Raw genomic sequence first — 22,438 nt, 5'->3', positions numbered from 1 at the left:
ATTATATTAAAGATTTTATAACTTAGGAATCATAATTCATAGATTGATTGAAAGACTGAGAATCTTTAATTCATAAATTGTGATTGCTTAAGACGACACCAGTAAGGACTAGATATAGGATCTGGATCTATACAGCCTGCTACTTAGCAAGGAGCTGAAGCAAGAACTAAGTAACTTAATAAGAGAAGATTAAGATTATTATAAAAGCTTAACGCGCCAGGTATCAGAGATAACTTAAAGGAAAATAATATCTTAAGTATAGTTATACAAGTAATAATAGTAACTAAGTTATTATAGAAAGATTAGTTTATAGAATTATCAAGATAAGTACTAACAATAATAGAAGAGTATTATAAATATAATATTAACAGTTCTAATATAAAGATTAAGATAACTGTCCAGAGATTAAAAGATTTATAGAAACTTCTAACTATGGTTAAGAATAATGCACAGATTCCATCATAATATAAAAGATTTAAAGACTTATTTAAGTAATTAAAGTAATCTGAATTATCTTAGTATAAAAAGCATGACCATACTATTTTTATAAAGAAAGAAAAGTTATTAATATATAGAAAGATTTATCTAATATCTAAAAAAAAATTGTAGATATTATAAGAATATATTGATAACCAGCTAGCTAAAGATAATATCAGGTCTTTGAAGTCACCAGTAAAATATAGAGTCTTATTTATATTAAAAAAGAATAATAGTTTATAATTATATATGGATTATTAATTACTGAATACTATTATAATCAAGGATTAACACCTGTTATCTTTAATTTCAGAAATCTAAGATAAGATACAAGAAATAAAGTGATTTACTAAACTTAATATTATAGATATATATTATCATATATACATCATAAAAGATAAAGAATGAAAAACCATGTTTAGAATAAAGTATAGATATTTTAAGTACTTGATTATATTATTTAAACTTACTAATATATCAGCATCATTTCAGTAATATATTAATAAAGTTCTTAAAGAATATCTTGATAGATTTATAATTACTTATCTAGATAATATATTAATCTTTTTAAAGACTGAGGAAGAATATATAAGATATATAAAATTAATTTTATATAAATTATACTTATATTAGTTATAATATAAGCTAAAGAAGTGTGAATTTCATGTACAGAAAACAGAGTTTCTAAGATACTGGATATTTATAAAAAGAATCTATACTGAGCAAGCTAAAGTATAAGCCATACAGGATTAGTCTTAATCTAGGAATCTGAAAGAACTACAGCAGTTTATCAGATTAATTAATTATTATTGATAATTTATAGATGGATATACCATCTATATAATATCATTCTTCAAGCTTATAAAGAAGTTGAAAAAGTACTAGTAGAAAGAATTATAGCAGAGTGTGTTTGAGAATATTAAGTAATAACTTATTATATTACTGGTGCTAGTATAACATGATCCAGAAAAAGAAACAACCATTGAAATCAACATATTAAACTACATCATTGGCATGTGTATGACGCAACCTGGAGAAGATAGAAAACTGAAACTGATTATATTTTACTCAAGAAAGTTGGTTCAAGCAGAACTCAACTATGATATTCATAATAAGAAATTGCTAGCTATAATAGTAATATTTAAGTAGTAGAGGGTCTATCTTAAAGAAGCGAAACACACCGTTATTATAAAGACAGATCATAAGAACTTGACTTACTTTATAATAATTAAAGAGTTGACCAGAAGATAGGCATAATAGGCTAAGATTCTGTCATAATATGACTTCAGAATTATATACTGTAAGAGAGTAGAGAATAGATATGTAAATATGCTGAGCTGCAGGCCAGACTATAAATTAAATAAAAAGACTATTAAACCAGCCATTCTGAAGCGGAATATAGATAGGTTGATCAGTTATAATAAGACCAATCTAGCAGCAATATTGAAAATAAGTAGTAATCTAATTAAGTGATTGGCTGAAGGTATAAAAAATAATAAAATATTTTAAGAAATAAGTAAGAACTTACTAAATAAGATTATCATTAACAAAAATGGACTAGCCTATTTTTATGGGTTAATCTTTATATTAATTATAATAAGAATAGAGATTGTGGCTAGGCACTATAACAGATTACTTAAGGATTACTTAAAAGTAGAAAAGACAACTGAACTAATTATAAGAAATTACTATATTCTGAACCTTAGATAAAAAATACATGATTATATTAAATAATATAAGACTTATATTAAGAATAAGTCTGCAAGATACTAACCCTACAGATAAATATAAGTATAAAAGACATCATAATGGTTATAAAAATAGATAATAATTAATTTTATCAGTCTACTATCAGAATTAGAAAGATTTAATACTATTACAGTTATTACTAATCACCTTATTAAATATATCTATCTTGTATTAAGTAAGATAATAATAACAGTAATACAGATAGTAAAACTATTTCTAGAAAATATTATTATATATTATAGAATATTAAAGTATATTATATTAAATTAAGATAAGTTATTTATCTTAAAGTTCTGGAGATCACTCGCAGATCTTATAAAAATAAAAAAATAAATAATAATAGCTTACCACTTGTAAATAAATAAATAAATAGAAAAAGTTAACCAGATAATTAAATAATATCTGAAATACTATATAAACTACTAGCAGGATGATTAGGCGAATCTATTATTAATAATATAATTCTTATATAATAATACCAGTTACTTAATCATTAGAATCTTATTATTTTACACTAATTATAGATATCACCCGAGGTTTCTAAAAACATTATTAGAAAAGTAATAAGTTACTAATATAACTGAGAATATTATTATATTTATAGAAAACATATATCTACAGTTATCCTAAGATATTGAGTTTATGAATTTATACAGTAAAATATACTATAATCATAAACACAGAAGAGAACCTGATTTTAAAAGAGGAAAAAAGATATTCTTACTTTACAGAAATATTAAAATAAAATAATTAAGTCAGAAGCTTGATCATCACAAGCTAGGACCATTTGTTATTAAAGATAAGAAAGAACTAGTTAACTACAAGTTAAGATTGCTAAAATCAATAAACAGAATTCACTCAGTATTTTATATCTCATTATTAAAACCTGTATTAAAGAACACTAGAATCACAGAGAATATGGAGATTGATAATAATACAGAGAAAGAATATAAAGTTAAAAAGATCCTGGATCACAAGAAGATTAGTAGCAGGCCAAAATATCTAATAAAATAGAAAGAATATGATATCTCAGAAAACACGTGGGAATCTATCAAGAATTTGACAGGCTGTTATCAGCTTGTGGAGCAGTACCATCAACAGACAGGTCAAAGTTCGCCCAGAATGAAGGGGAACCAACCAACTGAGTCAGACTAGGAGTGTCTGATGCAGCGGCAAGTTGAGCGGCGTCGTGTTTGTCAGCCAGACGCTCTAGCTCCCGGAGATCCTCAGCGCTTAGAGGATCCTCCTCATCCAGCCGCCCCAACACAGTCAAGTCGTGATCCAACATCCGCTCGCCATGATCTTTTGAGAACTGCTGTTGCTTGAACAAGCGAGCCACTTTGGCAGCAATATGGGCCTGTTCAGCAAGGGCCTTAACAAGTTTGTTTTATATATCTGATTAATTATATTTTAATTTATTCCACTCCTTATCACTGTAAAATTGTTTTTCATATTTTCAATCATAATAAATACAGGCAGCACAATTTCAGCTTTTTAAATCCATAATATAAGAAATATCTCTCAGAAAACAATGTTTACAAAAACTTTTAGTGATAAAACTATTATCACAAATCTTATTAAACTAATAAATGTATTTCTTTATCCGATTACGATTAGCACAATGATACGACATGATAAATTATCATAAGAAAAAAAGAAATTAAGAAAACTCAACCGACACAGAAGAAACATGTATCTTTATATTTCTTGAGGATAAGAAACCTTGAAGGAGGGAGAGTGATGTTACAGACCCCTACTAGCCAGATTACTAGCAGAAGCAGACTCATCAGGCAGAAAGGTAACGACCAGGAAGAACTCAGGCAGCCAGTAACTCTTATTAAGTAAGATCCCGGTTGGGATAATACCTGAGGCAACACTGTGTTACATGACCATCTACTATCAGATCTATCATTGAGGGTATACGACATGGTATACGGAACCCAGGAACATGATTAGATTGACCCTCGGTCTACCCTGAATGGTATACGAAATGATATATGAAGGATAGGATATAAGGATACTCTTTCATATACTTAGCTAGTTCTGTTCTTCGTGCTCAATCTAATTATCTTTAAGTAACCATACGTTTTGATAAAGCTTAGCAACAACACTTGTCCGCACTTACTTACGGATAGCTGCGCGGCACTATCTGGCCTTACTTCTCTTCTCTTGTTCAGATCAAGTCACCTTTAGATAGTCAACAACCTGACTACCTTTGATTCAGTTCACAAGGTACGTATTGGAACGGGAGCTAAGCTAACAGGAACAGGGAGAAGCGATCCTAGGGTTTGACAAAAGATATAAGAAGAAAAAATTATAAGAATTGAAATAATACTGAAAGTATTTATAAAAAGAATTATAGATTATAAGTTACAGATATTAATATATAAGACTAACTTAATAGTAATTTATAAAAAGAAAAAAGTAAGTAAATAATAATATAAAAAATTATTCTTAATATTATATAAAAAATAATTAAAAATAATACAAAAAAAATATACTACAAGTAGAACAGCTTATAAATAATAATTAAATAATAATACTTATTATAAATTAATTACTATTAAAAATAGAAAAGAAAACTGTATATACAAATTCATAGAAAAAAGGTTAGAAATAAAAAAGAAAAATGTAGTAGAGTTAAGAAAGTTATAAAAAAAAGAAGAGAAGATATTTTAAATAAATCAAAATTAACATAAAACACTGGTAAAGCCCTGAACCCTGAGCCCTAATTTATATTTAAAAAATATAGAGAATCTATAAAAAAATACAGGATCCTGTAAAAGTAAGAATAGTAATAGATATAGATTAATCGTGAGAACATAAGATAAAAAAAGCTAATATATAATACAAATATTAGAATTAAAGAGAATCTAGGCTTGCAGAAAGTTGGTTAAGAAATATAAAAAAAATTAGTTAGATACTTGTAAATAGAAAAAGAAAGATTAATTTTTTTTACAGTAGATACAAGTAGAGATTTTAATAATATTTATTGAATATATAAAAATGTATATGTATAGTAGTTTATATAAAGATATTATTATAAAGAAAGATTAGTTATTACAGATTATCTATTACTCGTGGCCTTGGAAGTCAAGATCTTATAAAAAAGAGATAATTATAAAAATATATATTCTTATAATACTTGCAATAAAGTTATATTATAAAAGATATTTATATTAATATCAGCCTTGTCATAAATCTTAATTAGTAGAATATAGAAGTTATATATTCTATAATCTACTTGCGGATATAAGTATCTGTGAGAAGTAGAAACTAGATAACTAATAACAATATCTTAAGAAAATACATCTGTACATTTGGTATATCACAATACAGACATATTCTTCACACTACCTCAACCTTTCATCCCTTATATTATCTTAGTCTTTACTTTTCTGAAGACCTTCTCTTTATTCTTTATTTAGATTCTTATTTTTATTTTCTAGTCTTTTTACTCTCTAGCTACTTTTCTAATCTTAATTTTTTTTTTATTATTTTAATCTCTAACTTAACTTTTCTAATAATAATATTCTTTTTTATAGTTATGTAAAGAACCTTTCTAGGGGAAAAAGTCAGAACAATACCATAAGGCCATCATTACCCGCAGATACTTCTGTGGACCCCTAGAGTCCCCTATATACTCAGGTACACCCTGGGAGGAGGTGGGCAACAACCCTTGTAAGGACTCACTTCCTTACAATTACCTCTACTGCCTCTATATCAAGCTATTTTAATATTATTTTTTAGATTGTAATTACTTTTTCTTTTTTCTTAAAATATTTTTAAACTTTCTTTTAAACTATCTTCCAAGTTGTAAGCTTCTTCTCTCTTATTTCTAATCTTGTTACTCCAGTATTCTCTACTATTAAAATATTATTAATATCCATTTATTTAGACTTTTCAACTCTTTATATTTTCTAAATACTTTAATAGACTTGTTTTATTATTTTAGTAAAAATAAGGGATAATTCAGTATTAAAATTACTTTAACTTTACCAGATAAACAGTATAATAAATATATCTTTAAGACTGTTATTTCTAGAGATATATTTCTATATTTAATTATTTATAAATATTATTTCTGTAATTAATAAAATTATTATCTTAAAATAAGATCAGATAGAATAGTATTAATTATAAAACTATTTTATAACTAGTCTTACTAGTATTTTTTTAAATCTTCTTCTTATATTTCAGATAATATTTATTTTAGATATAATGAATACTTTTATAGTTAGTATACTTTAATGCTTTTTATTATCTAGTTACTCTGCTTAAATATTTACAAGTCAAATAATTTTTTATATGATAAATATAAATAATTTGATTTTAGTAAATACTTTTTATGTAATTGAATTATTAATATATATAATATTAATAAATTTATATGATTTAATTATATTTCTTTATTACCAGATACTCTGAGTCCTATAGAATCTTAAAATTAATTATTATATTAATTATTATTCAAATATTAACTTTATCATTAATAAGAATAATTCCTTAGAGACTGTAAGATAGAGTAATAAGTTACTTTATATAAATAATTATAATATCTTTTTAATAAAAGATATTATCAATAAGCAGTACTGTTTTAATCTCTCTTAACTTATTAAAATTAACTAACTTAATCTGGACTCTGTATACTATTATTTTGTTATAAAAGAATATAAATAATTGCAGTCTTTTAAAATTATTAAATTTAGAGAGAATAATTTTATATAATCTAAGTCTTTATAATAAATTAAAGATTAAGTCTTAAGTTATCTGATCTAAGTTATTATATTATAATAAATTTATTATAATTAAGAAACCAGATTCTTAAATATAATTAAAGATTATATATACTTCTTTTACTCTTTTTAAAAGGTTTCTACTTATTAGTTAACGGAAATAAAAAGTTCTATTCTTATTTATCTTTATTATCATTTGTAAGTACTTAGCAAGCTCAGAAAAGATTATTCTAGATAATCTTAATTATATTAATATAATAAATAGACCTTTTGAATAATATTAACTTAACTATAAATATTATCATATATATTAAATATTAAGGATTTATTTATAATCTCTAAAATATAAAGTTATTATTTTATATTAAGCTATATTATTTTAAGCTTCTAATAAGTCTATTTTTAATTTTATTATTATAATTTTTTAAAAAAGTTTTTTAGAAGATTTATAAGAAATCTTTAAATAATTTTTATATAATTAATTACTTTTTTAAGATTCTGATTCTGTCTTTCTTAATATATCTTAATAAGATACTGATATTATATTATAAATTTATAATATATTCCTATAGATATACAGAATCTTTTTCTGAGATAGTTAAATAAGCTATCTCCCAGTATTAGACAGTATTGTTATAATATAATAATAAACTTAGTATTATAAGATAGCTGCTATTATAAGAAGAAACTTATATTAATTTCAGATGCCTAGGGTGTTGCATTGTGGCATGATTTCAAAAATTTGATTCTTGCGCGAGTTGTGTTTTTCAGGTGAAGCCACAGGTGGCGTGTTCATGCATGATACAACTATATCCTGCACCATGTCGGGTTCCTGCATCCCCACATGCACCGTTGCAGATCTGTGATAGAAAGATCGATGCAACTAGCTTGCCACGTATCCCCGTGTCGGGTGTCTATCTAAAGGCGAGAGTTCAAACCCTCGCCATGCCCAGCGGCCAGCTCGACCTCCGCTCGACGAGCATCCTCAGCCTCTTGTGTCTTTCGCCACGCTTCTTCAACCTAAAGGATCATTAGTACCGTCACAGAAAAATAGGGATGGAAGGATGCGAAGACATACATTGTAGCTATACAACCAACCATGACTATCGTCCCACTTGTTTGCCACGATAATAGAAACTGCTTCATCAAAGCTATCCGTTTCCTTGACTGACACGTCCGATTTGGCATACCCGTCTAGTATCTCGTACTAGAGCGTTATCAGCATATGCACAGCTCGAGAGGGGTTGAGATAACGCACCATCGCCGCATAATGCGGAGCCCGAACTCGATCAAAGAGCTCCAGCCCATCGCTGATAGGAAGTCCGCGGTCGTGAGCCCATTTCACTGCGCGGGTGAGGACGTAAACGTCTTCCAGTGCGAAGCCTGCGCCGGCGCCTAAAGGGTGTTAGTCATGAAGTTTGGGTACAGGAGGGAGAGTATACCGAAGGCCCCCGACAAAGCTACATGCAGTTAGCATCATTAATTTAGAACAGGTAGGAGAAACAGACGATGCGACGCGTCCCCGATCAATGCGATCGAGCCGTGAGAGATCACCTTCGACAGTCGGGGTCCGGAGAAGAGGGCAAATTTCTTGACTACTTTTATGTTGTCGAGGACACTTTGCAGCATTGGGGAGAAGTCCTATCCAGATTGTTAATAGGACGGTACATCCTGTGGGGTGTGTAGCAACCTTGTATCGCCAGCTAAACTCCGCCACACTCGCATCCTGCCCCCAACTGACTGGAGCTGTGTCTGCGGTCTGAGGTACTCGAGCTGCAATTTCGTAGACGTTGTTGTTAAGATTGCAGGTGTATAGCCGATCAGCTGGTCCATGCCAAAAGGTTACCGAGTCCGGGATTCCAGGGATGCTGAGAATGTCGCGAGCGTCTGCTAGAGCGCGGTATGCTGTTGTGCCGATGTATTTCAAGCGATGGTCAGGGTAGACAAATTGTCGGACCACCTGGGAAAAGATGTCAGTAATAGCAGAGACTGGATGGAGAGGTATGTTACTGACTGATCGGACACCATCTGCCCCAACGAGAAGATCCACTTCGTCTGTATGTCCGTCTTCGAAGCGGAGGAAGAATGCAGCAGAGGGAAGTTGGGTGACCTCTACAAGTTGACTGGACAGTCGCAGTTTGGACTGGTCGACACCCTTGAGGAGGGCTTTTTGGAGCACGGAGCGCAGTGCGCGAGCATGGAGATAACGTGGAGGCGTGCCTTGATTGGATATTCAGCAATGTGCCAGAGATAAATGCTGAAATACTAACCTTCTTGCCCTTTTGATAACAATAACTCTCCCGTCCGTCCGTTTCTATGGATCCTGAGAATCAAAGCGGCATGATATAGTTTGGTATGCACCCACCGATGCTGAACCGCATGTCCATCGGCCGTGCGAAACAAGTTCTTAGGATCGATGTTGTCATACACCCCAAAAGCATCGAGCATGCGCCATGTATTTTGTTGAATGCTGATTCCCGCGCCAACTTCACGCAGCTCCCGAGCCTGTTCGTAGACACGTACGTCTACAAAGGGCAACTTGGCAAATTCGATGGCTGCACCAAGGCCTGCTGGACCAGCTCCAATGACAGCTACCCGTAGCTTGGTTGATGTGTCTGATTCCGTGGTTGACATTTTCTGGTCGATTGTAGGGTGGGATCGGGATGTTGATTGCGGAAGATATTAAACTGCGCTCACTCTGACGGATAACGCGGTTCTTAAATGATTGATTGAACTGCGACATGGGGTTAGTTCCGGGTTCTAGACAACACGATAAGCTTGCTAAGGTGAGGAGAAACATGATGTTGACCTATTATCGATCGTGCAATGGGATGGCGTGATTGGCGCTGGAAGTTGCGTGGAGCGGCTTCTGTACATGAGGGCGGGGCTTGTACCTGATCCCGACTGTTGAACCACTTTTAATCTGTAAATAGACACTTGTAGCAAACGAAGTCTCCTTTGTGACGCTCGGATAAACGAAGTTGGTCTGTAATTTATTGCGTCGCTATTCTCACAGTACGGAGGTACTAACCCTAGTCCACATCATACACGCAGTTGACACATTGGTTGACAATCGGGTGACATAAAACCATCATCTCCCTCCTCCTGACTGAGGAGGCCTTTGATGAGGAACGAATAAATCATTGATCCTTTCTGGCTCGAATTGGTAACTGCCAAAAGTTTCTGCTAAGTCTGTGTCATTGTAGTTCCTTGTCAGTGGGTCGTGCAAGTCTTTTCATGTAGAAAGATGATTGTTGTCACTTTCTGGATCCTAGATCGATGTCAGTAAGAATATCTACGAGTCAAATATATGCCAATGTCCTATTGATGGAGATACCAGGGGAATGATGATATCCCGACATCAAACGCCTGACTTTCGATTTGTTTGGGGGGCTAGAATGCCCGATTTCTTTTAGTGAATCAATTAAGGCTTGCTTCCTGAAAGAAGTAACTACTCACGAGTCTGTACCACAGCGATCCAGCCATCAAATTAGTATTGAATATACCAGTGGCTGAGGCATCTCCCTGAAGGGCACGTGATGACAGCTTTCGTAATACAGGCGCTACTCCAGAAGGCCGGCGACACCCTTCATTCCGATTCGCCCACTCCTCGATATCAACAACAAAGCGCTGCGCAGTATCTCTCATCGCTCAAAATGCTGTGAAGAACCCGGCGTTCTGTTTTACGTGGATCAGTTCCAATTTGTCTCCGAAATCTCGCCTCAAGGCCCTCGATCAATGCGTCGAAAGGGCGTCCGTTGCTGACGAATTTTCACGAGCCGGCTTTGATGAAAGACCACGGCCGGAGATAGGATAGGTATTTTTGTGCCGGTCATCTCCGCACCTGTTGGATCGGATGCTGATGATGGTGTAGTTGTGGGGGTGGGCAATTCCCTTGACGCGCCAAAGCTTGGGTGGGGCGCCGCTCCTCCAGGGTGACCCGAGGCAGCCACGGCTTTATGTGTGGAAGCGTCACAAAACCAGGGGATAGGCTGGAGGACCAACACGTCACTCAGAACCAAAGGATTCAGCATCTCATGTGCCGAAGTTTCTGACTTTCTTCTCGCCAATCTCTGGGTAAGTGGGGCTGTTGTTTTGATACAGAGTCTCGCATCCATAGGAACCCTTCGGGAAGAGCTCAGCAGTTTGACACCGCCTGCCAAAATGAGAAGCCAGGTGATTGGTCCGATAAGGGCATCGTGTCTTATCGCTGGGCCGGCCAAGCTCCTGCACGTGATTCATAGGGGACTATAGAAACGCCTCCGTTCGAGTTATCGACCTTCACAGGCTGCGATTATAGCCAAAGGTTCGGCTCATCGTATACTCCAGGAATCCTGAATTGCCATGAGATAAACACTAGGGCATACATAATATGTTCATCCCAGCCCCTCACTGCTGGCACGGCGGCAATGTTAGCATCGAACGATGGTTGGGTGGCCCGGTGCAGCTGCATTAGCGGCTGCAATGGCGTATCGCCCGCCTGTGTGTGGCTCGCCAGCCTCAGACACAAGGCTCCTTGGACTCTGATAAAACCCCGCTCATTGCACCTCCGGCAGCAATGGGCCCTTCAACCATGCCATGGTGAAAACAGCCATCCTGATCAACGGCTAACAACAAGTATCAACGTCCCATGTTCATCACCCCACAACCCTCCAACTCCATGACACGTACCCCTTCTCTCAACATCCATGACTTTACAGTCGGCTGGATATGCGGACTCCTGGTGGAATACACCGCCGCCCTAAGCATCCTAGATGAGATCTACCACACCGTCACCGGCATCCTACCAGCCAAGAATGACCACAACATCTACACCCTCGGCCGCATCGGCAACCATAACGTCGTGGTCGTCTCTCTGCCCACAGACTCCCCAGGCATAGTATCCGCATCCATTGTCGAGGCAAATATCCGGACCACTTTCCCCTCGATCCAGTTCTCTCTCATGGTCGGAATCGCCGGTGCCTCGCCCCAGCCAAAGAATGATGTGCGCCTCGGGGACGTGGTAATCGGGACAAAAGTCGTACCCTATCTATTCGGCAAAACTACCCCCCACGGTTTCGAATACACGGGATATGTTCCTCGTCCACCGGACATTCTCCTCCGTCGTGTCAATCATATGATGTACCGCTGTATGGTTAATCTGGATATTGCACTACTCATCGAGGAAAAGACCCGACACCTGCCCAATCCATTAAGACGCATGTTTCTACGCCCGGAAATGGCAGATCGACTATACATCTCCGACTACGTTCACGAGGAAGAATGCAATTGCCAGATTTCTTCATCGCCGAGTCCATCACATCTCATATCCCGCGACCCTCGTCCACCAGGCCCTCAACTTGTAGTCCATTCCGGGACCATTGCCTCCGGGGACCAGGTGATGAAGGACGCGCGGACCCGCGACGAGTTAGCGAAACGTTTCAACATATTGTGCTTCGACATGGAGTCCGCGGGGTTAACGCGAGGTGCATTGACGATTCGTGGGATCGACAACTACGCCGACTCTCATAAGAATGATAAGTGGCATGGGTATGCGGCCATGGCTGCTGCGGTGTTCGCAGCGGAGTTTCTTAAGATGGTTCCGGTTGGCGATGTACCTGTGCCTAATGGACCTCCTAACATGACGAATGAGATGAGGGTGTTGATAGATGAGGTTAGGCGGATCAAGGATGGTGCTGCAAATGAGCGGACAGCGATATTGGCCATGAATGCGAAGTTGGGAATATTGGAGCAACGACTGGGGCGGTTGGATCAATTGGAGGAGACGATCAGGAACGTCGAGAGCAAGGTCGATCTTGCTATGGAGCGGCTTTGGAGTTGTGAGGATATTCATAATCGAGTTTGGGCTTCCCCTGGAAGCGAAGGTGGTGTTGTTCAATCGAGTCGCAAGAGATGCCCTAAAGACGTGCACACCAACAGCTGCAGGTGTCAGCTCAAGCCAGCCAAACCATCTCTACCACCAAAGCCTGCCGAATTACGATCCAGGGCTATTACAACGGACAATGAAACCACACTATATTGAGCCCAAAGTCACCCATAAATACATTCAATTCACATAATCCATCTAATCCAATCACCAACCAAACACACCTACTCAACCCTCAACTTCTCCGCCCCAACCATCTCCGCCTCCGCATTCAACGCCCCAATCTCCGCCACCGTAAACGGAATGCCCTCGACCTCCCTCGTCTTCCTGGTTATCTGCTCAATCTCCCCGGGATAATAAATCCTCTCAACCCCACCCATCTTGTCACTCCCCACAACCTTCTGATATAAATAATCCATCCTCTCCTTAAACTCCTCCAACCCCATGAACAAATCCGGCTTAATGGCCACCAAGAAATGGCCCACATCCGCCTCCTTACTAGGATCATACGGGCCCGTGACCCCCCCCGCAAACGCACTTCCCGACAACACCCCCGAGAACACATCCATCATAATCGCCAACGCCGACCCCTTCGGCCCACCCATCGGAAGCATCACCCCCTCGAGCGCCTTCGCCGGATCATCCGTGATGTTTCCCTCCCCGTCCAGCGCCCAGTCCGTGGGGATTTTCTCCCCCCGACGGAGAGCCTTGTAGATCTTTCCCCTCGCGGCAATAGAGGGCGCCATGTCCAGGATAAACGGAGGCGTAGACCCCGCCGGAGCGCCGCAGGCGATCGGAGACACACCCATTAGTTTACTCTTTCCGCCCCAGACAGGGAGCGCAGGCGAGGAGTTGGTGAAGACGAGGGACATCATCCCCGCGTCGAGAGCTTGTTGGACCAGCCAAGCGGACATGCCGAAGTGGTTGGAGTGTTTGATGGAGACGAGGCCGATGCCGTATTCGAAGGCCATGTCAATGGCGCGCGCCATGCCCATGTGGGCGGAGACGAAGCCGAAAGCGTTGTGGCCGTCGATGAGGGCCACCACGGGGGTTTTTTGGATCAGGGTGGGGGTGGCGGTTGGGGAGAGGACATTTTGGCGGATGCGTTTCATGTAGCTGGGGATGCGGTTGCTGCCGTGGGTGTCGACGCCGCGGAGGTCGGCTTGGACCAGGCAGGAGGAGATGATTGTGGCGTGTTCGGGGGAGACGCCGTTTTTGGTGAGGATGGAGTGGATGAATGTTGTGAGGGAGGTGGGCGGGATGTGTCGGATTGAGTGGGAGGGGTCGGTCATTTTGGTGGTGTGGTGTGGTGTGGTGTATTGGGATGGAGTGAGGGTTTGTTTGTGTTTTGTTGGAGATGATGGGTTGTTTGGATGTGTTGTTGAGAGGAAGAGTTATGAGTACAGATGTAGGTGCTTTTATGACGTGGATCGGATTGAGATGGATGCTTCGGAGATTGGCGGGGGGCCAGAACTGGCCCCACACGGAGACCATCCGTTAAGCTGGCGGGGGAGCTCCGATTGGCTGCACACACACTCGGGAATGGTGGATGATGACGGCCGTGTTTGCCCGGTGAAGAGTTGGGGAAGTATCTCTCATGATTTCGTTGCTCTGAGAGGAGGATGCGTATTTGCAACAGGGCCATGGATTCTTCTCGTGTTCCTTCGCCATTCGTCACTGTGGGGAGTTGTTGAAAATTTCCCACATCAGCCCGTCAATGTCGGACATTCCGCTCCAGCTCTGGAAATCTCCTTGCAACAAATCATCGAATAGATTGAACTGATAGGAATCGACATTCTGAAGATTTTCTTCGGAAGCGACCAACGTCATGGGAATTTCATTTGAGCCTTCGTTTCCCTCAGAAATAGCGTGGCTCTGGCCAGGATGATGGTCTTGGGGTTGGCGGGTTTGCGTGCTTGATGCATCCGGCATAGCACCGGATCGCAAGTGCATCTCCGCTTCAGTATCCCGTGATGAGATACCCGGTGCAGGTTGACTCAGGAGCCGTTGGATCGTCACACTGGACAATTCGTCAATGCAATCACGCGCTCGAGTAGCCTCGGTCCAGTGTTCTCCGATGCTACTGAGTATATTCTGTGCCACCGTGAGATTCGACACTAGCTCATCCACTCGGACCTTGGCAGTGGTTCGAGGCAGTTTCCAGATACAGTAGAGCAGCACCAATGCACCGAGGAATACTGAATGCACAAGTAATCGGCTGTAAAGTAAACTGCCGACTTTGTAGAGCTCGCCAAATCCTTGGAGGAGATCAACGGCCTGGTGAAAGCAAAGGTCCAGTATTTCATCTGCTGGACTTGGAATTGCCGGGCTGGGTCGTAGTAGCAATATCATTGTTTCGTGGTACTTTATCTTACAGACCTTGGACATTGTGTCTTCCGTATTGCCCGTCGGTTGTGGGATTTCAGATAGCCAGTCGTGGAGATAGTTCACAATATCCTGCTGCCATGCAAATATGTCCCTCACTGGGGGGTAAGCGTATGCAGGTACGTCACGTTGAATGCTGTGCATGACGTATTTGATCTCTGAGTTGACCTTGGCCAACTTGAACAGATGGATCGCGTTCGCCATGTGGGATCTTGATTCAGGTGCATGCTGGCTAATATCTGGGTTGACCAAATTATAATCCGGTATATCAAGGGGGAACTGTAACATTGTCAGTATATGTAGTACACCATGGCGGGTTTATTACCCTCATCTCACACGCTTCATCTCTGATCCCGATCGGCCGGCCCATCATCGTGCATATAGCCCGGTCAAACGTATACACTACCCAGAAAACTCGCGTCCTCATCTCCTGTTCAAAGACAGATATCCGGAGCGATGAGGATGCTCGGACATCACGCTGCAGGCCAAGATCAATCACACTAGCAAGGCATTGGTAGTTCAGATTCCAAATGTTGACGTCAGATGAAGGGTTATGCAAAGCATATACCATAAGAAGCAATACGCATTGCAATGCCGTCATTGAGCCATCTGTGCACACATGCTCCACATACTTCATTGCAGATGCATAGTAACCTTCCACGGGAAGATGCACCTTGCATTCGCGTGAAAGAGCCAAAGCAGCAATCGAAAGAACCATATACACCTGGAAGAGATCCAAGGGGTTCGCTTCCTGAGATGCATACACTCTGTCAATAACAGACATATGAGTTGGCTCATGCAGGAACGGGTACGTAAGATGCACTGTTCGAAAGTACTTTGTTGAAAGCTCTATGGCACTTTCCTTCCGCGCAGGCAGCAGAGTGAGGCTATTCAGCAGCTCGGCCGAAAGGTGGGCAGAATCCGCTGTAGCTCTTTTTGCTCCTCTCGATTTACGGCGGCGCCCGGCACTTGAGAATATGCGGTTCGCGAAGAAATACCCGCTGGACGGTCCGATATATCGAGGACCCCCTCCAGAAGACAACGACACAAGGCCGATCTCATGTGCTTGCTGGTGTTGGTTGCTAGCTGCACGTGCCTGATCCAGACCTTGATGTTCAGGTAATGCATTTGGCGCGTTTTCCACAATGCCAGACTGTCTCTGCTCATCGAACCTTGGCTCCCCAGGAATTATTTGCTGTGAGTCAGCGGCGGTGAGGTCACCGAGATGATACTGTGTAGATGTATCCATAATGTCGTTTTGTACTGTCTCCTCGGATGGATCTATTTGTCCTTCGCGGCCAAGGTCGATATGGGCGCAATTTTCCTTTACTATAGACTCTAGCCATCGGATCCGGTTCTCCATGTTAGAGATATACCTCCGAGGAACTTCCTGTCTTCCATCGTTGACACAATGAGCCCCTGCTTTGAGGCAAGAGCTGCATGACGGTTCGTTTCCATCGCACTACATGCATGAGCTCAGAATCAGATCAAGCGCAAGGTCTGGACCACTTACGCGAATCTTCCTTCGTTGGCATCGCCTGCAGGCAGCCCGATTCCGATTTCTGCGTGGTGAATCCATCTTAATCCAACGAGTACGCTAAGCCTGAATCCACTTGCGATAACGGGTGCTGTATGACGATCTTGTGTGGTGATTGCCACGTGATCTTTTTATTGGTGGCTTCGCATTCAGACAGATGCATGAGATGCATGAAGGCGATGAATAAGCTATTTCATCCCCGTAACATCGACCAGTAAGATCATCGGTGCTGATTGGCGAGATTGCTTCGGCGTTCGTTGTGTGGGGAAGGGGTTGGAAGAAGGAGAAAAGATGGAGGCGGGGATCTCCGCTCGTACGGACACACCCCGTGATCTCGGTCATGTGATACTATGCCTGATACGTGAGGCACTAACAATACACTGCCTCTCATCGACTTCATCTTGTCATACGCTGTGTTTTTATTAAATTAACCAAATCTTATTTACTGAGTAGAAGTATTCGATCGCAGTAGATATTTCTTACAGCGGGATGGTGCTACCCAGCCCCAATCATTACAATGCTCACACTTGCGGCCAAAATATATACATTCACTCCAACCCCCTCCATTACCCCCTTCAGTCCCCACAATCACCCCAACACAGGAAATTCACACATATACTCATCCTCCTCATCAACCTCAAAATCAAAGCGTACCAAATCCTCCTTATAAGGGAACATATACGTCGAAGTCACACTATCACCACACCAACTTAGCATTCCCCGAACCATGGAATCCAATGAGATGCCAACTTACTGATGATGTTCCTGACTAGCCTGATACTCAGTCAACGCAGCAATGTTCTCATGATAGCTGACCAATGCTATTTGGAACCCCTTGCTGCGGTCAATGGGATCGGTGACACTGGGACCTCCGACAAGCAGACGCCCGGATTTCACACATGGTAGGGCCTTGAGCTTTTTGAGTTCGGTGACGAAGCGTTGTTTGTGCTCTTCTGTTACTTCGGGGCGGAATTTGAAGAGAACTGTACGGGTTAATTGAGTGTGATAGGATGTGTTGTGGTGGGAGGAGACTGACCGATGTGGACTAGAGTCATTTTGGGTAGGAGGGTTTGGTGTGTTGGATTAGAGAGGCGATGCGAACCAAATAGTAAAGGAATAAGCGTGAAAGACAATAATTGGCGAGAATATAGTGAGATTGGGAGGAATATATTCAGCCTATTAAGCGTGATGTTGATGCGAACAAGGGCTGCGGCCGACCCGCGGCTAATCGGCAAGCGGGTGGCATCCGCAGCCCTCGGGACCATCCCGCGCAATGCCGATTGGCCCAAATGTAGAGTCAACCGGACCAGATCCATGGATGACGCCATGTTGTTCTATCATGTTTCTCGTATAGGTCTGATGTATCTAGCTGAGAGTCCAGTTCACCACCGACGATAACAGAACAATCGAGCAAGACACTCAGCTAGCAAACCCACCACAGTACCACAATGACCACCACACCAACCACCCTCCAAGCCGAACCCTGGACCTCTCTCCCCTCCCAATACCGCAATCCAAGCACATCATCCGAACACTCTCAGAACCAAAAACGGGGAAAACCCCTCGACTCCTTCCTCGAAGGTCCCATATATGTCGCAGACCTCGCCCTCCTCTTCGTAACCGACATTCCCTACGGACGCATCTTCTCCATCGACTCACACGGAACCTGGTCCCTGGTGATCCAATACGACGGCGAACCCAACGGCCTAGTATGGAACCACATCACACGTAAGATCCTCATCGCCGATTTTAAACAAGGCATTATGGAGCTTGATCCCATTACCAAGGAGATTACGGTGCTTGTGTCGCGCTATCACGGGGAACGGTTCAAAGGCCCCAATGACCTGATTATCTGTTCAGATGGAAGTGTATTCTTCACTGATCAGGGCATGACGGGGTTGCAGGATCCGACGGGACGCGTGTTCAAGTTATATCCCGAGGGACGATTGGAGTTGATTGTGGGGAATGGACCGTCGCCGAACGGGTTGGTTTTGACCCGGGATGAGTCTGCGTTGTTTGTGGCGATGACGAGAGATAATGCGATTTGGTATGTGCCGTTTATGAAGGATGGGTCGGTGCAGAGGATTGGAAGGTTCTCGAGTTATTATGGGATTGGAGGGCCAGATGGGATGGCGATGGATTCGGAGGGGAATGTTTTTGTGGCGCATTCGACGCTCGGGGTGGTGTTTGTTCATAGGAGTAATGGGGAGTTGTTTCTGAAGATTAGGAGTCCGGTGGGGGTGAGTACGACGAATTTGACGTGGGGTGGGGAGGATTTGAAGGTGCTTTATATTGTGGAAAGTGAGAGTGGGACGGTTTTGAGGGTGGATTGGCATTGTTCGGGGTGGTTGGTGAAGGAGAGGAGTATTGAGGGGACTGCTGCTTGATTACTAAGGATTGTTGTGAGCTAGATAGAGAGAAGATTGGAGTTGAAGGTAACTATCATCCCATCTTCTAAGGTTTTGATAGACAAAAGCTTGCATGGTATGCTAGATAGTAACGACTTGAATAGGAAACCACATTTGCATCGGTAACCCAAAAGAAACACAGATGGAGTCCAGTTACTAAGCCCACTCGCGGTGTTCCTGGTTACCATCCTTTTCATGGTGTTCAACAAACGTAGGTATAACATCACCCCGAGGAAGACCCTTGGCCATTGGCACGATCGCCAATACTGTAGGTGCTTCCCTGAAAACTTGGTCGATTCCCTCAAGACTGCGGCCCATTGTTTCAGGAAAAAGAAAATGGACAACCAGGGGAACACATGCGGAAATGGATGCAAACACAATATAAAACTTCCACCCGATGGTGGAAAGGGCCAACGGGGTGATCATAGTGACCACGAAATTCCACAGCCAGTGGTTTGCAGTAGAGACGGACGACATGGCCGCCCGAAGATGAGAAGGAGCAATCTCGGTACAATAGAGAAAATTACCTCCCAAGAAGCCAATTGGGTAGCAGAGGTTGAAAATGAATATAAAAGTTGCCGCGACGATTGATGCAGGCTTGTTGGTTGTAGGGAAGCTGGTGGCCACGGCCATGACAACCATACAGATGGTCATTCCGGTGCCACTGATGGTGAACAGCACTCGACGGCCCAATCGGTCAATGGCAGCAAAGGCAATGAATGAACATGCGAGCTTCCATGTTAAGGAGGCAGCTGCTAAAATTTGAGGTAGATCCCCTGACAGGCCTAAGTTCTGTTCAAAGATTTGCGTGGTGTAGATCGAGATGAGATTACCTCCGCAGGTTTGCTGGAAGAACTGAAGGAGCATGCAGAGAGTGAAGCGCCACCAGAGACGTGAAGGATCATTTTTCAAGCTGGGCAGAGTCCGTCCAGAAGTGTTTCGTGTTCCCTCAAGCGACCGTCCGATTTCCTCAATCTCCCTGAGAACAAGTGGATCATCGCAAGCCAGTCCGTTCAGAGTGGCCAAGGCTTGCGCAGCGTCGTGATTACGACGACGGAGAACCAACCAGCGGGGGGACTCGGGGAAGGTCATGACAGATGCTACAATCACCAAGGAGAAGATCGTCGGCAGGGCCAGAGGCAGTCGCCACTGGAGAGGACCGTAAGGCGCTTTGCTACAGCCAAAGTTGATCCAACTCGTCAAGGCAAATCCCACGCAGATGAAGATGCCGGACGTGATAACCTGTCTGCCACGATTGCCGGCATGGGACGACTCAGACTGCCAAACGGGGCTCATCACACTCAACTGACCGACTCCCAGTCCGAGGATGACCCTTCCTACGACAAATTGGGCGAGTGCAAATGCGGAGGCCTGAAGGACCTGGCCAACGAGGGCAAGGGATGCAGCAAGGAGGATCGTTCTTCGACGTCCCCAGCTGTCGCCCAAGTAAGAACATGACAAGGATCCAAGCAAAGCCCCGAGCTGGAAGCAAGCATTGATTGCTCCTTTTCTGGTGGAGTTTGTTTCTTCCTGAGAGCCGGTAGTGAAGACGGTGTCGATTGCTGGGAAGCGTCGTGCGACAACGGATAGGTTGAGAAGGGCAGAGAGACCCGCCTGGTTGTACCCGTAAAGTATAAAGGCAGGGGCGGTAATAAGAAGGACTTGCAGGAGATGGAGTCTTGCTGGACTGGTTGGCATGGTGGTCTGCGTATTTCTTAGCTGGATGGACCGTTCCTAAGAATTGTTTGACACGGACTGGACGGCCTCCTATTTATACAAGGGCCACACCGTTGTGGCACAACCTGTTTGACCTGAATCGTAATAAGGAGACGGAATAGCCCCGTGAGCTTGTGTATTTGTGGGGAAACTGGGGTATTCAACCGGGGTTCCAGCCCGATAGGCTGGCAGATGCCCTAGCATCCGCCATGTCCCCTCCTTTGCCTGACCTTGTGCCACGATTCATGTGCATAAATGAGCACAGCAACTTGTACAAAAAGTCTACATTGCTTGCTCTGCGTTATAACGACATCAATAGCCAGTGTCTGGTTCTTGTCGCTCATGTACAAAGGGCGTCTAAGCAGGGTTGGGTTGACTGGTTCAAACAGCAGTGCATTACCCCGTATCTTGGCGCAGTTCGGTGAACGTCATGGATTGAACACAATAAGTACCGGCATATCACAGTCCTCCTACTCTAGCTAGCCAAATTAGGCAATGGACATACATCCAGGCCATGTAGCATAATTATTATACTGCCCGAATCATATAGCAGTGAACTACTTATATAATAGCTCACACACAGACAGTGAAAACAATTCAATGTATGTCTACAGCCACTGTTCACTAGGAGGAATCATAGATATAGTGTTCCATAAACGATGCAAGCTCCAACAGGAAGGCAGGATCATGATTGAATACAATAGAAGAATCCATTCATCATACCCTCCCCGTCGACGACGTAATCCCGCCATCCACCACAAGCATCTGTCCAGTGATATACCGCGCTTCATCTGATGCCAGAAACAGTGTAGCATTGGCCACATCCCAAGCATCCCCCATCCGTCCCATCGGCACCTGGTCATCCCGCATCTTCATATACGCTTCCTCATCACCACCTGGGGCATACCGCTTCGCAAGCTCTCGCGTATACGGCGTAAAGATCAATCCCGGGACCACTGTATTCAACCGCACTCCCTTCCCCGCATATATCACCGCAGTCGACTTGGTGAACTGCATGATCGCAGCTTTAGTAGTAGAGTATGCCACTTGGGGCTTCCCAATATAGCGCAACCCCGCAATACTCGACACGTTAATCACCGTGCCCCCTGTCTCCTGCTTCTCCATGATCGGAAGCACAAAGTGACTCGACAGATAGACGCTTTTGAGGTTCAGATCGACTTGTTGGTCCCAGGTCTCCTCGCTCATCTGGGCAGGACAACCAGGCTCGGATTTGCCGACGTTGTTGATCAAAATGTCAATGCGCCCGTGGTGTTGCATGCAGCTATCAACCAAGGCCTTGACGGACGCCGAATCAGTGACATCGGTTTGTTGAACATGGCATACACCACCCTCGGCTTCGATTCGGGATTTCGTTCTCTCCGCGCTGGATAATGAGCGATTGCCACCGAAGATGATTGCGCCTTGCTGCGCAAGCTTCATGGCGATGGCGGCGCCGATACCCCAGCCTTCGTCGGTGGTTTGGCCGAGGCCGGTGATTAGGGCTATTTTGCCGTCGAGTCGGAGCATTTTGCTTGCCGCAATGAGGAATGTGTTAGAATGTAAC

The 22,438-nt window shown here is 42.1% G+C and overlaps 7 protein-coding genes across 7 annotated transcripts; 2 read left to right on the top strand and 5 right to left on the bottom strand.

The window, feature by feature from the left end:
- Positions 1–7,710: 7,710 nt before the first annotated feature.
- On the bottom strand, positions 7,711–9,596 carry BO94DRAFT_520591 (FAD-dependent oxidoreductase; the record flags this gene model as incomplete). Its single annotated transcript, XM_025610117.1, has 8 exons — positions 7,711–7,982; positions 8,041–8,169; positions 8,221–8,357; positions 8,471–8,603; positions 8,653–8,922; positions 8,977–9,182; positions 9,233–9,276; positions 9,328–9,596. The coding sequence occupies 8 exons, from the start codon at positions 9,594–9,596 to the stop codon at positions 7,881–7,883; spliced, it is 1,290 nt and encodes a 429-aa protein (XP_025465826.1). The 3' UTR covers positions 7,711–7,880.
- A 2,026-nt stretch (positions 9,597–11,622) lies between these two features.
- Positions 11,623–12,834, top strand: BO94DRAFT_443330 (purine and uridine phosphorylase; the record flags this gene model as incomplete). The annotated part of the gene is made up of 1 exon (XM_025607515.1): positions 11,623–12,834. A coding segment is annotated over one exon (1,212 nt), but the record flags the coding sequence as incomplete, so codon positions are not given.
- Positions 12,835–13,018: 184 nt separating this feature from the next.
- Positions 13,019–14,311, bottom strand: BO94DRAFT_148759 (Ldh family oxidoreductase). The gene has a single exon (XM_025605789.1). It carries the CDS (start codon positions 14,118–14,120, stop codon positions 13,053–13,055), a length of 1,068 nt encoding a protein of 355 aa, XP_025465824.1. The 5' UTR covers positions 14,121–14,311; the 3' UTR covers positions 13,019–13,052.
- A 191-nt stretch (positions 14,312–14,502) lies between these two features.
- On the bottom strand, positions 14,503–17,905 carry BO94DRAFT_520577 (uncharacterized protein; the record flags this gene model as incomplete). The annotated part of the gene is made up of 8 exons (XM_025610116.1): positions 17,787–17,905; positions 17,505–17,733; positions 17,343–17,444; positions 16,957–17,083; positions 16,827–16,877; positions 15,539–16,675; positions 14,826–15,492; positions 14,503–14,720 (listed from the first exon to the last, which is right to left on the bottom strand). The coding sequence occupies exons 1-8, from the start codon at positions 17,803–17,805 to the stop codon at positions 14,503–14,505; spliced, it is 2,550 nt and encodes an 849-aa protein (XP_025465823.1). The 5' UTR covers positions 17,806–17,905.
- Positions 17,906–18,125: 220 nt separating this feature from the next.
- BO94DRAFT_601843 (SMP-30/gluconolactonase/LRE family protein) lies at positions 18,126–19,137 on the top strand (the record flags this gene model as incomplete). The annotated part of the gene is made up of 1 exon (XM_025616401.1): positions 18,126–19,137. Exon 1 carries the CDS (start codon positions 18,199–18,201, stop codon positions 19,135–19,137), a length of 939 nt encoding a protein of 312 aa, XP_025465822.1. The 5' UTR covers positions 18,126–18,198.
- Positions 19,138–19,314: 177 nt separating this feature from the next.
- On the bottom strand, positions 19,315–20,856 carry BO94DRAFT_548015 (sugar porter family MFS transporter; the record flags this gene model as incomplete). Its single annotated transcript, XM_025613369.1, has 1 exon — positions 19,315–20,856. The coding sequence occupies one exon, from the start codon at positions 20,854–20,856 to the stop codon at positions 19,315–19,317; it is 1,542 nt and encodes a 513-aa protein (XP_025465821.1).
- Positions 20,857–21,591: 735 nt separating this feature from the next.
- Positions 21,592–22,432, bottom strand: BO94DRAFT_567349 (SDR family NAD(P)-dependent oxidoreductase; the record flags this gene model as incomplete). The annotated part of the gene is made up of 1 exon (XM_025614624.1): positions 21,592–22,432. Exon 1 carries the CDS (start codon positions 22,399–22,401, stop codon positions 21,592–21,594), a length of 810 nt encoding a protein of 269 aa, XP_025465820.1. The 5' UTR covers positions 22,402–22,432.
- Positions 22,433–22,438: the final 6 nt, after the last annotated feature.

This window comes from Aspergillus sclerotioniger (assembly GCF_003184525.1).
Source record: "Aspergillus sclerotioniger CBS 115572 chromosome Unknown BO94scaffold_20, whole genome shotgun sequence".
Taxonomy (NCBI): domain Eukaryota; kingdom Fungi; phylum Ascomycota; class Eurotiomycetes; order Eurotiales; family Aspergillaceae; genus Aspergillus; species Aspergillus sclerotioniger.
The sequence above is the reverse complement of the archived record's forward strand: the minus strand, read 5'-3'. Positions and strand labels throughout refer to the sequence as shown.

Bases quoted from the DNA above. Each gene is read 5' to 3' on its own strand.
- BO94DRAFT_148759 (XM_025605789.1), bottom strand. From the start codon at position 14,120: ATGACCGACCCCTCCCACTCAATCCGACACATCCCGCCCACCTCCCTC.